The 15,852-nt window shown below is 45.1% G+C and overlaps 1 protein-coding gene across 1 annotated transcript in view; it reads left to right on the top strand.

Annotated features, from left to right (window-relative positions):
* Positions 1–14,908, top strand: part of LOC114783299 (ATPase family protein 2 homolog) — a 69,963-nt gene extending 55,055 nt beyond the window's left edge. Inside the window, exons 15-16 of the mRNA XM_028968721.1 lie at positions 3,685–3,849; positions 14,732–14,908. Of these exons, the coding sequence (XP_028824554.1) occupies positions 3,685–3,849; positions 14,732–14,908 (342 nt within the window). The remainder of the gene's footprint in view (positions 1–3,684; positions 3,850–14,731) is intronic.
* Positions 14,909–15,852: the final 944 nt, after the last annotated feature.

Genomic DNA, 15,852 nt, shown 5'->3' with positions numbered 1-15,852 from the left:
GTTTTTTAAAAATATGCTAAAGGTGTTCCTGTATGGCAAGAAAACAACGCAGTGTCTGAATCTCATTGGTTTCTCAGGAATAAATAGAGCAAACTTGCAGGAAAGCCAGTAATTCATGTACTGTATATTCTGTGTTACCTGTATATTCATGTCTAAAATGGATGTCTTGGGATAAATGGGACCTGGGATGAATAGAACTTCTTCACAAAGAGGAATGCACATGCTGCTGTTGTACTATTATCAGCAGTTATCTTGCCAATTCTAAATTGAGACACAGTCTTTTCATTGACACTGATGGCACGCTAAGACTTTATGGATGATGCGTTTCCCCAAGAACAGTGAAGCCAGTGTTGCAGTGTCACTGGTCTGGAACACTTTTGCATTTTTTTTTTTTCTTCGAAATGGCCTGGAAAATCCAGACTTTTGGTGGTGATTTTACGTCCGCGATTGCTAATTGTATCAGCATGTAGCATTGTCTTTTTAGAGCTTGTGTTGTGTGTGTTGAGGAGGGGTTGTGTTTTGATTGATCCGACCGTTGAATTTGTTGGCCACAGCAGGTGTGTCCGTAAGTGTCTGTGTGTTTTGGGGTCCACCTTCACCCGTAACCTTGTAAAAATTTTCAGCTGCTCCCTGCGTCACCTGGTCCCCCAGTAGGCCTGTTGGACCTGCAGTTAGTCCCCACTGCCCAAATACTCATCCCATTTTGTGCCTTTTTGACCCCCACCTGTCCCCAGCGGCTTTTTTTATGAACATCCTGATGTCATACTTGGCCACTTGGTCTCACAGTCCATATGTTAACCCTCTTTTTAGCCTTATAACCTCCCTTTGTGACACTGGTGCATCAGATTCCCAAATCTTTTAAACCCTGGGATTGGTCCCTGAGGCACAGTATCTTCACGGCCGATTAAGGAACTCTTTGGTTCACGTTTCCTTTCATTGTCAGTTATGTACCTGTAGGTGTTTCTGCAACAAAATCTGGTTTTCAACATGCCATTCTTCCAGGCAGACAGCCTGGTGTCTCAAGCCTCAGTTATGGACCACAGCACTGCAGAAATCATTCATCTTTACATCATGTGAGAACGCTGTGTGGACAGTCATTTGTATAATTTATAGAACATGATGACAGGCGAATGTTCTCCTGCCTCAGGGGGAAGTGTGTTAAGAGGTTCGATTGGGTTTGTGTTGGACTCCCCTCATTGTTTAATGATAGAAATTTCACCGATAGGAAGTTGTCATTAGATTGTAATCTAGAGCGACGCCTGGAATGAGCACCGTTGATCCCACTGGTGAAAATTGGCTGACTGAGCGTAGATGTTTTCATATCTGTTCAAATGATGTCATACCGACTGCATAGTCTGTTATTATCGGCATGACAGATATACAACTTAGAAAGACTTTATCCACAAACAACCAAAAAAGGGCTGATTGTGTTGTTTGGTAAGTTCGATCTGTTTGTTTTCATTAACTCCACATTCGCAGGCGATCCCAGGGCTTCACATGCCAGAGCCGACACTTGCTTCAGTTTATTTCCGATAACTGATCTGTTTTTAACCCCCAAAGCGTTGCGAAACCAGGAAGCCACTGACAGGCAACCTGCAGTGGAACAGCTGTCTCGGGCTCGTCAGGAGACAAGCTGTAATTAGCGGTGTTCCTGTGGGCGCTTCTAGGTAATGTTCACTCATATGACTCTAAATCGCCCACAATCGATCGTTCATACGAATCCAAACCAGAGACCTGCGGATGAAAATTTGCATTATGCTAACTCTGATGCATTCTATCAGTTGGTAAATTTAACGTTCATCCCTAACCAAGTGAAATGAATAATGTTCAGCATACGTAATATGTAATATACTGATAAACAGTATATACATATATAACATATAACACACACACACACACACACACACACACACACACACACACACACACACATATATATATATATATATTCTGGTAAATGGTATGTTACCGCAGCTTCTATTCTGTATAAGAAGTTTGGATTGGTGAGGCTGGTCAAACTTTCAGAGCTCATTACAACTACTAGGCAGCATAAGATCTTGCATGTGTGTGCAGCTAGTTTTCTACATCTTGCATGTTCTTCTTTCTGGACGCATTTTAACATTTTCTGCAGACCCGTCCCAAAGCGAGAATCTGCTTAGGGGTCAGTGCTCCGTAACACCTTAATGGGTGAAAGGCTGCAGCCAATGGCATTCCCAGCTGTAAGGTTAAGCCACCGCAGTGTTCTCTCCATCACACTGAATGCCGACCACCGCGGTCCGACACGTTGTCAAAAGAGCAAGAAGTTTCCAGAACAGAGCACTTTTATCGGCGCTCACTGTCCCATCCTGTCATCAAGCCCAGACTCCAGGTGAAGTGATGACTTTGCGAGATGCCCGGCCAGCATGCCAGGCCATGTACTCATCCTCCCCAACGCCACCACCTCCTCCTCCCTGTTCCCTCTGAACAGGAAGTCTATCTGGCGCGGTAATGGATGGTCTTCTGCTTTTTCAGACAGGGAAGACGGAGGGAAGAAAAAGCTGCTGTTTGCCCTGCGGGCAGGCAATGACTTTAGCAGTTTTGCTGTGTTAACTGCTGGAACACATCTGCTTGTGTGAGTTGGTTTTGCACGTGTGCATGTGCACATGTGTGTTCTGTTCCTTGTCTTGGATTTTTCCCTATTTTTCATTAAAAAAATGTTCATACAAAAAATCACGTTTTTGTTCCACATTTCCCTCTACAACAGTTATATCCTGTAAGCTTTTTGATAGAATTTTTATAGCACTGCTTTAATCCGGAATGTATATGAATTTATATTCTATGCATATTCAGGGACATAACACCATGTCTCCATAGATAAGATATTAGTGATCAATATTATTTTTTATGATAAACTAAATAATTGACCAACACTTGTACATATCAGTTGTGCATAATGTCATTGGGTTTGTGTGGCTACCTCTTAATACATAAAGAATACACAGAGGAACATACATGTAAACACACACACACACACACACACACAAACGTATCACCTTTACAGATCTATTTCCTTTGGAATAAAATCCGCCTGTGTATCTGTAAAATATTCACACACACACACACACACACACACACGCACTCTTGTGTTTGTGTGCTAGTATGTGTTTTTGGCAGCCACCTCGTTTATTATTTTCCTCTTCACAGGGATGGTGTGGCCCTCTCACGCCCTGCCCTTTCCAGGGCGTTCGAGGGAAATGGCTGGCCTTCCGCACCAGCGTCACACAATTGTCACTCGGCTTTCTGTAATTAGAAACGATCCCCTCCAGCCAGCCAAAAACATCTCCTCCCCCGGCGCTGCATGTCTGTTTTGCACCTATGTTGCGTGGCTGAATTTTCCACATTTGTGTGATGGGCCGAGGGGCTTGGCATTGGGATGAGTGAAACAGACGTTGCTGAGTGCGGAGTGACTTGACTTCAAAAGGTGAAGGGTACGACCTTTCACCCCAAGGGGGGCTGCAATGACTTCCCCCTCACTTCCTGTTGCCAATATCTCTCTTTCTCTCTCTGGTGGCTTTGGTGATCAGGGCCTCAACTGGACTTCTGAAGATGTATTTGGTTTCAGAACTTTTTTTTTTCTACTGAAAGCACTTTTGTTTTAGAACAGGCTTCCACTGTGAATTTAGTTCATTCTTTCGTCCATTGCAGGCCCTGATGCGTCCTGGACGTCTGGACCGGATTGTGTACGTTCCACTCCCAGATGCTTCCACGCGTGCCGAGATCTTCAGACTCCAGTTCATCAGCATGCCTGTGGGCCCAGATGTTGATCTTGATGACCTAGTGGAAAAAACTGAAAAGTACTCCGGAGCTGAGGTGAGGTGCCGTTTACTGAAAAGCATCTCACAGACCATGCAGCATTCTCGGATGATTAATTCCAGATAATCTAATCTCACAAACCATTAAAGGAACTGGGCCAACTGGATTATCAAAACCAGGATTAGTAGATCCTGGATCAGTAAATTAATCATGGCTATTTGGACAGTGTTTGGGGAGAAGGCCACAAACCTCAAACCTCTGTGACGCACATATAGTTTATACTGTGGGTCTATTTACTAAAAAAAAAAAAAGACCTGCATGTTTAGCAAAAAAAAAAAAAAAAAGTAAATACCTAGAAATATTTAACAGAACCGAAAGTGAAGTATGTACCTCGGCATGTAGGTGTTGTCAGCCATTGCTGAAATCAGAACACACACACACACACACACACACAGAGTTGAGCTAGCAGCCTTTTCAGGTATTTGCATCTGTGCATTACTCTCCTGAGCCTGGCTGGGATCCAGAACCAGGGTCTTATCCTCCATTGCCTCAACCCCCACCTCAACCCCAGAAGCAGCTCGGAGCCTGCTTACACCTGGTCGAGGTATGCTGAAGAAAACTATACATTGGTGTCAGGTGTTGTGTTTTACACGACTTTGTCGGGAAGCTGCTGTTAACTCTCCGGAAAAAAAAAATCAGAAATCTGCCGCAGAGAGAATTTTACAACAAGACGTTGGGGACAATGAATATGAAGATCTTTTTTTTTTTTCTTCAATAAGTAAACAAGTGTTATAGGGAACTGATGTAAACCACATTTTTGTAAATGATTTTGATTATTTTTTTTAAATATTTTTTTTGGAATTCTAATGTAATATGTGTGTGGCAATGGCAGAATGGTCAATTCTTGCAGCCCTAGTGGAAACTCAATTGTGCAATTATTTATGCAATTTTAGTTTTTTGTCTTTACTGTACCAAAATATTGTAGAAAATTATTCTTATTCTTCATATTCGTTTAACTGCAAAAAAAAAAAAAAAAAATGTGAATTATGAGCTTGATCCTCTGGCTGAGAGCATGCAGTTGGATATGTCTTCTCTGTCTTGGTTGTAAAGAGTCTGAGGAGCTGTTAAGTCCTTGTATTTGTCTTGGCTGGTCAATGTGTTGCCGCACCGGCCTTGGCGCTCTGTACCATTGTGGATGGGCATTGGCCCTATATCAGCCCAGTGCTTATAGGAAGCAGGCCCAATGAGGGGCTCTCATAAATCTCTTGGCCTCTTATTGAAATTGGACTCCCTTTTTTCTGCCTCGTATTTCTTTCACCCGGGCCTACAGCGCGAGGCTTTGACACCGTGCTACTCTGCCATTAACTTAAGAGACTTGCCGGGCAATAAGTACAGCAAACATGGCGCGTGCCGCTTGCCAGAAAAACTTGACTTTTATGAAGGTTTTATGACGCTGAATTCCATCCGCGTCCGGCGAGGGCAGTAGCAACGCCGGAGCAGCAGAAAGTCATAACACGTGGACGGCTGCTGAAATTTACTTTTTAATACGTGTCTACGACACATGGCTTTGGTAGAGGTAGAGATTTTTCATGGAAATATCTAGTGGGATGTTCATTGACCTCAAGGTAGCATTTTACAACATTTTGAATGCAGTTGTTCATTAATGATAGCCAAGGTGAGTGTCTCCTGGTATAGCAAGAAAGAGCGTAACTTGCAGTCCACCTTGCATTCTTCTCCAAAATTGTTGACGTACATGAGATCTCTGTGCAATGTAATTTATCTAATAAGGTACACAAGCTCAATCAGATCAATGGAACGGATCAATGGAACAGGCCATGCACCATTCACCGTAAATGGTGAGGCTCTTGGGAATGTCGAGGAAATTTCTTATCTTGTAAGCACTGACAGTTCAACTGGCATGGACATCAAGGCAAGGGTAGGCAGAACTCACTGCAAGGTCAAAAGAGTACAATTGACAAACCGACTGCATTTGAGGTCACACGGCTGCTCATGGTGAGAATGATGGTGGAAAGCACACAATGGCACAACACAACTAGATGTCCTATATGACTTATGTGGGATATCTTGGTCTCAAAAGTCTTAGTACAAGATAAAACACAACTATGACAAGGATATAGGTAATGAGTTAAGAATATATACTGAACTGAACTGGTCCGTGGTGACATATCAATATGCTAATAGCCAAAAACACTTTCAGTACTCTTATATTTATCATTTTTAATGATTCTACCAGTAGTTAAAATTTTTTGGCAAAGAAACTTGTATGGGATGAGGTGCGTTGTTGTTCCACCTTTCTGACACACCCCCCAAGTATGTACTGGACATGTAACCTTATGTTGGGCCTGGGGGACTGTCCCTGTTACTGTGGTTGGGTAGCCCTGTATTCCTTCTCTGGCAATGGTTTTGGTTATTTTTTTGGTAGAAGCCTGCCACCCACACTGACTCTTCCAGCCCCTGTCAATCCAAGTCATAGAGCGATCATTTTATATTAATTTTACCATGTCCTACGTGTAAAGGGTAGCAGCTTAACGAAAGCATTGCTTCTGCTCTCTGGGTTTACGATCAAGCCCTGACAGGATCGAGGCTGGGATTTATTTGCAAGCGGCATGCGAGGAGAGAAAAAGAAAGGGCAAAAGCTGAGAGCTGGAGAGAGATAAAGTCCATAAAGCCCTAAAGAAATGAGCACGGCCTCGTAGGGTTTGTTTTCTTTTTAAGACTTGATTGTAGAGGGTGGTCTGCTGATAAGGCTTCGGTTCATGCACTGAGGCATCTAAACGTGCATTTGCACGAAGGGCACATTCTACATAAATCGTTCCCCACAAATAAGATGCACTTTGTTTCATCAGATGCACTAGACTCAGTCAAGTCAAATTATTCTCAGATTTTTTTGTATTTAAGTATTCTTGGGGGGGGGTGGGGTTTAAAATTGTGCTATCTTTTTTGTTTTTTGTCACGCGTTATTGAGAAGTCACCTGGGGATAAAGCTAACTGAATCCAGCCTGTAGCACAAACTAGCATTCCGATCACACAGTGCCTGAAGCCATGCTTATATCTCTCATGGGAATTAACAGTCATTTTAGCTTGAAAAGACTGAATCAAAGTTATGGTAGTATTTGGACCTTTTACCATACAAGGATTTTTTTTACATCATTGGGCGAGATCACACGCATTGACTGGATAGGCCTAATGCAATAAAAGGACAATCTTTCTCAAATCTTATGTTTTATTTAGTATTTCTATTAATTAATTGTAGATTTAACTAATAAATAAGTACATATTATCTGCTTACAAGTGTATTAGCCTCACTGTTAACTTGTGTTCAAAAGGTATACTAGGCATGCATTACTTGCTTCATGTGTATTCATATGTTAATTGAATTGGTTGGTTAGTTGGGCCTTAACTTCGTTAACTTCGATTTGTTTGATCTACACATGCATCACAATGACACTCTGAGTACCTGATTTCCCTTAATCATTCTGAAAACAAGCGTCACTCGTATTCTAAGACAGAAATGCCAACACACACACACACACACACACACACACACACTTACACCTGTTTAGAGAAAGAATGTGTACCTCTCTTTTGAATTGTGTACGTAGGGTTCATTGTTAAAATGACTGTGGATTGATTTAGAGGCTGAAATGAGGCTTCGGATTCTGCTGTGCTTGGCTTATTCCGACCTGGTCGGAGTTGACGGAGAGCCAGAGCCGCAAAGTGCTTATTTAACATTACATGGGGGCCAGAACCGATTTATTACCCTGAAATATTTGGAATCTTCTCATATGCAGTCAATCTGCGGGCTGAGAATTGTTTGAAATAACATTTAGATTCAGTGGAAAAAATGAGACGCCGCTTCACCCGCGTAGCCTCTGCAGCCCGACAAATGGTTCCGCTCCAACACCTGTTGTGGTGATTTCCTCTGGTGCCGTTTGGAATCACCGATTTATTGCCTTCTGTTTGTTGGTGCAAGGATTCACTCTCCAAGGCAGAAATAATGCACAGAATCAGATCCGGTGTGAGTGAGAAACCCTCCGTTCCAGAGCATCTCAAGCCTGTTTACAAACCTGATTTTTCCCCCTTTGACTCATATAATTCAAACCTTTCAATGCAATTTTTTTCCCCTTGAGTCCACTTTTTTTAAGCTGGGCAACACCTTTTAATTGTGCAGATTCCAGAATACATTCGATTTGTGCTTTGGACTTGCACTGAATATACACTGGTTTACCCCTCTACGCTCAGTAAAGGCTGACCCACCCTCCATGAGCACACCTTTTGGGGAGAATGCGCATCAACGATGGACAGGAAGGAAACATTTGCAGCCATTTGCATTTATATATAGGATCCTTGCTGTGGTCTACCTCGTAAGTATACACGTGACGAAAATTGAATTTTTCCTGCGAAATGTGAAATGAGAGGCGCTCATTGTGCTGTTGCTTTTGGCCAGAGAAAGACGGACTGGCTCCAGGAAAAAAAATAAGAATAATAATTTTTTGTTTTGTTTTGTTGTTTTTTTTAAAGAGGAAAAAGAAGGGAAGCTGGAGGAATGACCCTCCGGCATTTTTGAACCTGTAAATGAGTCGTCTTGCTGGCCTCGACGTCTTCCTCTCACCGGGCCCTGCCTCAGGCCCCTCTGCTTGAGCCAAGGCTGTATTTAAGGGCCAGTGGCCCCGGGGCGGGCTGTTAACACGCTGCTGAAGCGGCCTTTGTTGAAGGAACAGCCCCTGACAGGATGTTCAATTTCTCTTTTTAACACCTTTGAAAACAGGTGTGGATTGGCAGGTTCTTTGTCTTGCGGCGTAACTGCCCCCCCAGCGGTGGCGGCTCTTTCACCTTTGCTGAAATCGGACGGCCCCACTCTCCTTCTCTTACAAATCCCGTTAGTCAAATAGAATTGAATGAGAATTAGAGGCAGAAAAGAACATTTTCTATAGGACCCCTGGTTCCCGATATCACCATCTCTGTTCTGGGTGTCATTCTTCCAAAAATAATAAATACACTTTTTTTGTGATTGAGCCCATGTAGGTGGGTGGGTGATAGTAGCCTAATGGGGTTAGACACTTGAACCAGAAGACCCAGGTTTGAACCCCACTTACTACCATCGTGTCCCTGAGCAAGATCCTTAACCCTGAGTGTCTCCAGGGGGACTGTCCCTATCACTACTGGTTGTAAGTTGCTATGGAGAAGGACATCTGATAAATGCTGCAAATGTAAATGTATTGCCTGAAGATTCAAATTGTTTTATTTACATCATTTTGTGACAAAACCTCAGAATTGTAGACTTGAACACACGTTGGTTTTATATTGAAGAAGTAATCGGAGTAATAAATGAAGAGACCAGGATGTAATTTGAAATGTGGTTGTGGGCCCTCCCCCTCTTCCTGTACACAGGTGCTGTGTGAGAGAGAGAGAGAGAGAGAGAGAGAGAGAGAGAGAGAGATGGAGGGATTTTGCCGTAGAGCCGGTGTCTGGGCTGATCCAGTGCGGGCATGTTTAGTAAATATGTCACCTCTGCTCCTCCCCTCGCTGGGAGAATGTGCTGCTTTCATTCGCCTGATTAAAGGGTGAGGACAAATATGCCCTTAACGCCCGGGCAAGGCAAGGCCGTGTTTTTCCGTTAACACGGCGTACACACACACAGGCGACATTTCACACACACGTTCGTTCTTTTTGCTGGAAAGTGTGTTGAGGGTAATATTTGTAACAGCCTACTGTGCCCCCCAAAAAATGTGGGTGGGGTTTGTGACACTCTGGTCACTCCCCCTTCAGTATGTTGCTGTTTAGCCCCTCCCCTTGATTCTGAAACAACCTCCCACTTCACGACTGCCAAACTGGCCCCCGACCTCGGCCCCCGCACCTCCGGACCCTTCTGCAGTTTTAAATGGGTTTCACATGGGGCTGTGGTCAGGGTCTATTTCTCTTGGCACGTCCCTGTCACTGCAGACACTTCCTCTTCTTTGGGAGGGATGAAACATTTTATTTCTGGTCAGAATCGGGTCCAGCACCGTTTGATTTATATATTATTTAATTTCCTCCCCGAAAATTGGAAGCAGTGGGGCTTTTTTTTAGAGGGGGAGTCAATATTTTTTTGTTTGCTTAAGCGCTGCTTTAAGGGGCCAATATCATCACAAGCGATAGATGTCAGCCTGATTAAGTCTCCCCCTGAGTGAAAGGAAGTGTGTGTGTGTGTGTGTGTGTGTGTGTGTGTGTGCGCACGCGTGTTGAAGACAGAGCCGGGGCTGTGGGGTGTGGCCTGACAGAGTTTGTGTGCTGTGGAATACAGAGGGGATTGATGAGGAGGTGCAGGGCCGGCAAGCTCCTTCTTACAAATTGGGAGGTTCTGTTGTTTGTTTTAATTTGTTTTGTTTTGGTATTTTTACATAATTATTTGAATTTTCTGTGATAAAAATGAGGTGCCACTGAGCAAAAGCACCGTCCCCACACACTGCTCCCCGGGCGCCTGTCATGGCCGCCCACTGCTCACCAAGGGTGATGGGTTAAATGCAGAGGACAAATTTCACTGTGTGCACCGTGTGCTGTGCTGCTGTGTATCACATGTGACAATCACTTCACTTTCTCTCTTGTTTTGAATTGTTGTAATAAATTGAGATGAGTACAATTGCATTTGCAGGCGTGAAGGCGCTGAGCTGTTTCTTCTTTCTTTCTTTTAACGTCCCTGTTGCCATATAGTCAATGCACAAACACTGCTGCAATCGAGCAAATAAAATACCTCTTGGAGGCTGTGATTACATTTAGGGGTAAGGTTGGGTCTGCGGATTGTCACAGAGGGGTCTCTACACAGTTATTAGACACGTGTTATACTGGTGAAGTGACAAACACTGATTTAGACAAAGGGGCAGTAGTGACAGAGCAGACTCCTAACCAGAGGGTTGCGGGTTCAAATCCTGAATCGCCAAAGTGCCACTGAGGTCCCCTTGATGAAGGTAGCATCCCCACACACTGCTGCCTGGCCGCCTTTCATGGCTGCCCACTGCTCACCAAGGGTGATGGGTTAAATGCAGAGGCCACATATTTTGTGCGCTGTGCTGCAGTGAATCACAATGACAGAACCTTTGACAAGGGCCATGTTGTGTTGTCTAAATGGCAGTGAAGACATGGCCATAGGATTTAGACAATGTTTTGCTGGGAAACACACACACACACACACGGAGGTGGTTAGTTAGCAACCTTCCGCTGGTGCATGATGAGGAGCGAAGACCTCGTCTGACCAAGACAAAACTCTTTTTGTGGAACAAACACACACATACTACCTCTTCTACTGGGGGTGATAGTAGCCTAGTGGGTAACACACTCGCCTATGAACCTGGAGACCCAGGAGACCCAGGTTCAAATCCCACTTACTACCATTGTGTCCCTGAGCAAGACACTTAACCCTAAGGTGCTCCAGGGGTCACTGTCCCTGTAACTACTGATTATAAGTCGCTCTGGATATGGGCGTCTGATAGGTGCAAATGTAATCTAATGTTCTATGTTTACATTGCGTTATTAATGCACTGTTCCATTTTTCACAGCAGTATCTTTGCACTCTTTTCTGCCTTGCACCATTACTTAATTTGTGCTCACTTCTCTAGTTTACCACGCTCCGTCTGTCGGTCTTGTTGTCTATATGTTTTGTTTGCCTTAAATGTTATATACGCTGCCTGTGTCCTGTGTTTGCACTTTGTGTGTCCCAGTGTGTCTTATGTCACGCATAAATAGTAACTTTGTTTATGTCACATGTCAACTTTAGTTTAAATGTCACACGTTTCGTTTCACAATCTACCGCATAACCTGTACATAGCTGCTCCAGCTCCATGTTCTAATTAGTCCACTTTCCGGCAGGGATAACTGGCTGCTGGCTTTGCCCCGACGCATCATTGCGCCCGTTCCGAAAGTATAGGTGCCGTGTTCATAAACGAGCATCTGTGCCACATATAGCCTGGCCCACAGACTCACACTTAGCACCAAGGAAACCGGGCCCCTGTACCCCGCTGTCCCCTCAAATCCAACACCGAGAAAGCTAGAGGGTAATTTGTGAAATAGTTTCCATGAAATGCACATTCAGCTCTGTGTGGTCGTAAACTTCACAGACGTTCCTTTCCAGCCTACCCATTAATAAAGCGTCCGTCGCCATGATCGGAAGAGCGGCCACGCGCCACTTTTCTGTCCCTATATTTTTTAGCCGATCGCTGACATAATTTACGACGAGAATAAAATATAAAGTCTACTTTGCAATTTAACAACACCCTCCCCCACTCCCTCGCGTACATAATTCAACCGCGAGGCTTCGGTCCGCCTTGGACATTTCTCGTTCGCTAGCGCTTTTCAACTGCCGTCCAGCACAGAGCACTTTGTCTTATTCTTTTCAAAGTGAAAGCGAAGTGATCGCCATTGTGACACGCTGCGGCACAGCACATGGTGACGCAACAAATGTGTCCTCTGCTTTTGACCATTACCCTTAGTGAGCAGTGGGCAGTCAGTGGGTGTGTAGATTCAGGACCCACGTTTGGTGTACGGTTGCTCTGTTTCGCGTCAACCGTCCGGCTTGTATGTTGGTTGTATCAAAGTTCTGATCTGGTTTTGTAGTTCCAGGTCCAGGCAGGTTTGCTGGTGTGTGATGTAATGTGACGTAGTAGAATGTAAATTTGACGTATAAAATACGTTTCCTGTGCGGCAGTACCTCTTGTCTGATAGAACAAGGTTCAAATCCAACTCAGATTCAAATCCAACTCACTACCATTGTGTCCCTGAGCAGGACACTTAACCCTGAGTGTCTCCAGGGGGGACTGTCCCTGTAACTACTGATTGTAAGTCGCTCTGGATAAGGGCGTCTGGTAAATGCCGTAAATGTAATGTAATGTAAATGTGTAAGTTCATGAGTTTGGCCGTGTGTGAGAGTGTGAACGATGCCGTGTTTACACGTGTTTGTGTTGGTTATCTGTGTCCCCGTCACACTGAGGCATTCGTAATTCATGCGCCGTTTTAATCAGCCGGAGTGTTCACGCACCTCTGTGCGCTCGCAGCACACGTTGCACGTTGAGGTTGCTTTGCGTCAAGGCCCACTTACTACCATTGTGTCCCTGAGCAAGACGCTCCAGGGGGACTGTCCCTGTCACTACTGATTGTATGTCCCTCTGGATAAGGGCCATAAATGTAAATAAACTTTTGTCTGTCGTCTTAACCCCTCCCCACTTCGTGGCAAACTGCCTGCTGTTTGGAGACGACCCCCATGTCCTCCCAGCCTTGCCATCGGAGAGGGTGAACTAACTGGGCCCTTGTTGGCCGTGGCGTGGATACCGAGACGCCTCCACCCAAGCGGCATCTTTCGATGGGAAACGTGAATATTACCATCACGAACCCTCACTATGACATTAAGCCTCTAGTTGCAGGGTGTAGATGTGAGCGCTGCGTGGTACGAGGGACGCTGGCCAGCATTTTTTCTTTTTTAAACTGGATCTGAGTTCCATGTCTTTTTAGTGGAAGAAAAGAAAAATGTGCCTGACACAAGTAACAAATAAATAATACAGAGGCCACATGTTCCTAACAATGACACTATATGCCCAGGTGGCAATTATAAAATTTAAGACTACAACTACAAGCGATGAAACTCCATCGTAATTCATCTTTTTGTAGATATTATGGAAAAGTGTGTATGCAAACGCAGTGAACAGATACGTGATATGCGTCCTGCGTGCAATAAAGTGAAAGGGAAGTGTGAAACACAGCAAGCACAGCACATGGTGACGGAACGAAATGCGTCCCCTGCTTTTAACCATCACCCTTGGTGAGCAGTGGGCAGCCATGACAGGCGCCCGGGGAGCAGCGTGTGGGGACGGTGCCACCTCAGTGGCACCTTGGCGGACTGGGATTAGAACCGGCAACCTTCCTTAACCACTAGGCCGCCACTGCCCACTGCAAGTCCTGGGGTAAATAAAACAGACTTTTTTTTAATGGCGGGTAAGGAAGCAGACTCGTTGACAGAAGGTTGCAGGTTCAAATCCTGAACCGCCAAGGTGCCACTGAGCTCCCCTTGATCAAGGTAGCGTCCCCACACACTGCTCCCCGGGCGCCTTTCATGGCCGCCTACTGCTCACCGAGGGTGATGCAGGGATGAATGTGAAGGGGGACGCATTCGCACGATTTCACAGGACAGGGGTTTAATACAAACTACACGAGACAAGGGAACATAAACACGCACAATGACCCGACGGCGAACAGACACGAACAGGATCGTTTTATACAATTATATAAATATACAACAGGTGAACACGATCAGGGAACATTACACAGGACGAACATGAAACTCCAGTCCGGACTCCGGATCCGGAGTAACCCCTGCCGGTCCGGATATGTGTCCTGTGTGTAATAAAGTCCTGGGGTAAATAAAATAGACCTTTTTTTTTTTAACTGTCACCCTGATGCCACCCCGATTCCACGCCTGCCTCTGTCCTGGGTCCACCTGGAAGGTGGGGGGGTGACCGTCGCCAGCCTGGAGCCACGGGCCTGGAGGCAGCTCTCCGCCGGACGGAGGGAGCGATTTAAACCCGGACCAGAGCACAAGCTTACCGCTTCCCCCGGGCAGCTCGGATCAGCGGGGTTTTATGATCGTATAAACTCGTGTTGTGCATGAGAATGGAGCACAGTGAGCAATAATTGTTTTCCCACTGCACCCACGTTGTAATGTCAGCGCACGACAGCCCCTCCTCCCCGAGCTTAAAATAGTGGCTTAAATTGCGGAACATTATGTGGCGCTTTGATGCAAGAAGGGGCAGGCATTTTGCCTTTGAACTGCACAGCAATTAGTGTAATTGACATAATGCCAGCAGTAGTATTAGAGTGTAACGTGATGCAATGGATACATTTTTTTCGGGGCCCCGGTGTCCTGACGGCTCCTGTCTGCCTCTGTTTCCTGTCCCAGATAACCGCGGTGTGCAGGGAAGCCGCCCTCCTGGCCCTGCAGGAGGACATCAAAGCCCAGCGCGTCGCGGCCGGACACTTCGGACGCGCCCTGGAGGCGGTGAAGCCCCGGATTCCGGACTCGCTGATTCAGTCGTACATCAGCTACCAGCAGCGGGCCGCGCTGGGTCCCTGCTGACGAACCTGCTGGTACCCAATAAATCTTGTGGAAACGTTCTCTCTCTCTCTCTCTTTGTGTATGTGTGTGTGTGCATGTACATTCATTCTCTTAAAAACAAACATTAAAAATGCATTCATACAGGAGGACTGAAATACACGAAACGTTCTGTAAAAAAAAAAAAAAAATTATACGAAATTCGCCAAAAGACAAAGTCCGTTTTTATTTATTTATTTTATTTGATTCCCAAATTTCCATCGAGTCGTTGTCACCGAGAAAGATCATCAGTGTGCGTCTTTTGGGTATTTTTTTTTTTCTTTCCGCCTGGCGTGACGGGAATAAAAGAAAGAAAGAAACGAGTCGGCGTTAAGGTCACCCGCTATTGATTTTTCCATCTGAATGGGGATAAATAGACTTTGTGTTGAACTTCCCTTTCTCATGGATCCGGATGTGGCGCGTCTTCGACACCAATCACACCGGTCAGTCAAGAACAGGACGGGGGTGTGAGAGGGGCGGCGGCGGGGGGGGGGGTCGCGCTCCCCTTCACTCCCGGGGACGCCGCGTCCTTAAGGTCGCGCCGGAGGATCGGCCGCACGGCCCGAAAACGCGGCCACCGCGCATGCGCGCAGACTTCCGAGCGCGAAAGCTCGAGTTGTTATCGTTCCCGTTTCTGCGGTTTGTGAGCAAATAAGCATCGCTGTTTGACAATGAAACATACATGAACGTTTCGAAGGAATTCCAGGAATTAAGTAGTAAAACTACCCTTTTTATTTATTTTAAGTTATTTAACAGATTGTCGGCAGCTTTTTGACGTAGAGTAACTAATATTTAACTTTCTGCTGTTTTTATTTTCCTATATAAGATAATAATGCAACAAACCTAACTTAAATTCAAACCTAAATTAAATACAAATTTACACGAGCAAGCAATATTTCCCTGTAGTGTCCGACTACAATAAATAGTGT

The sequence above is a fragment of the Denticeps clupeoides genome, unplaced genomic scaffold, assembly GCF_900700375.1.
Source record: "Denticeps clupeoides unplaced genomic scaffold, fDenClu1.1, whole genome shotgun sequence".
Classification (NCBI taxonomy): Eukaryota; Metazoa; Chordata; class Actinopteri; order Clupeiformes; family Denticipitidae; genus Denticeps; species Denticeps clupeoides.
Note: the sequence above shows the minus strand (reverse complement) of the source record. Positions and strands in the feature narration are given on the sequence as shown.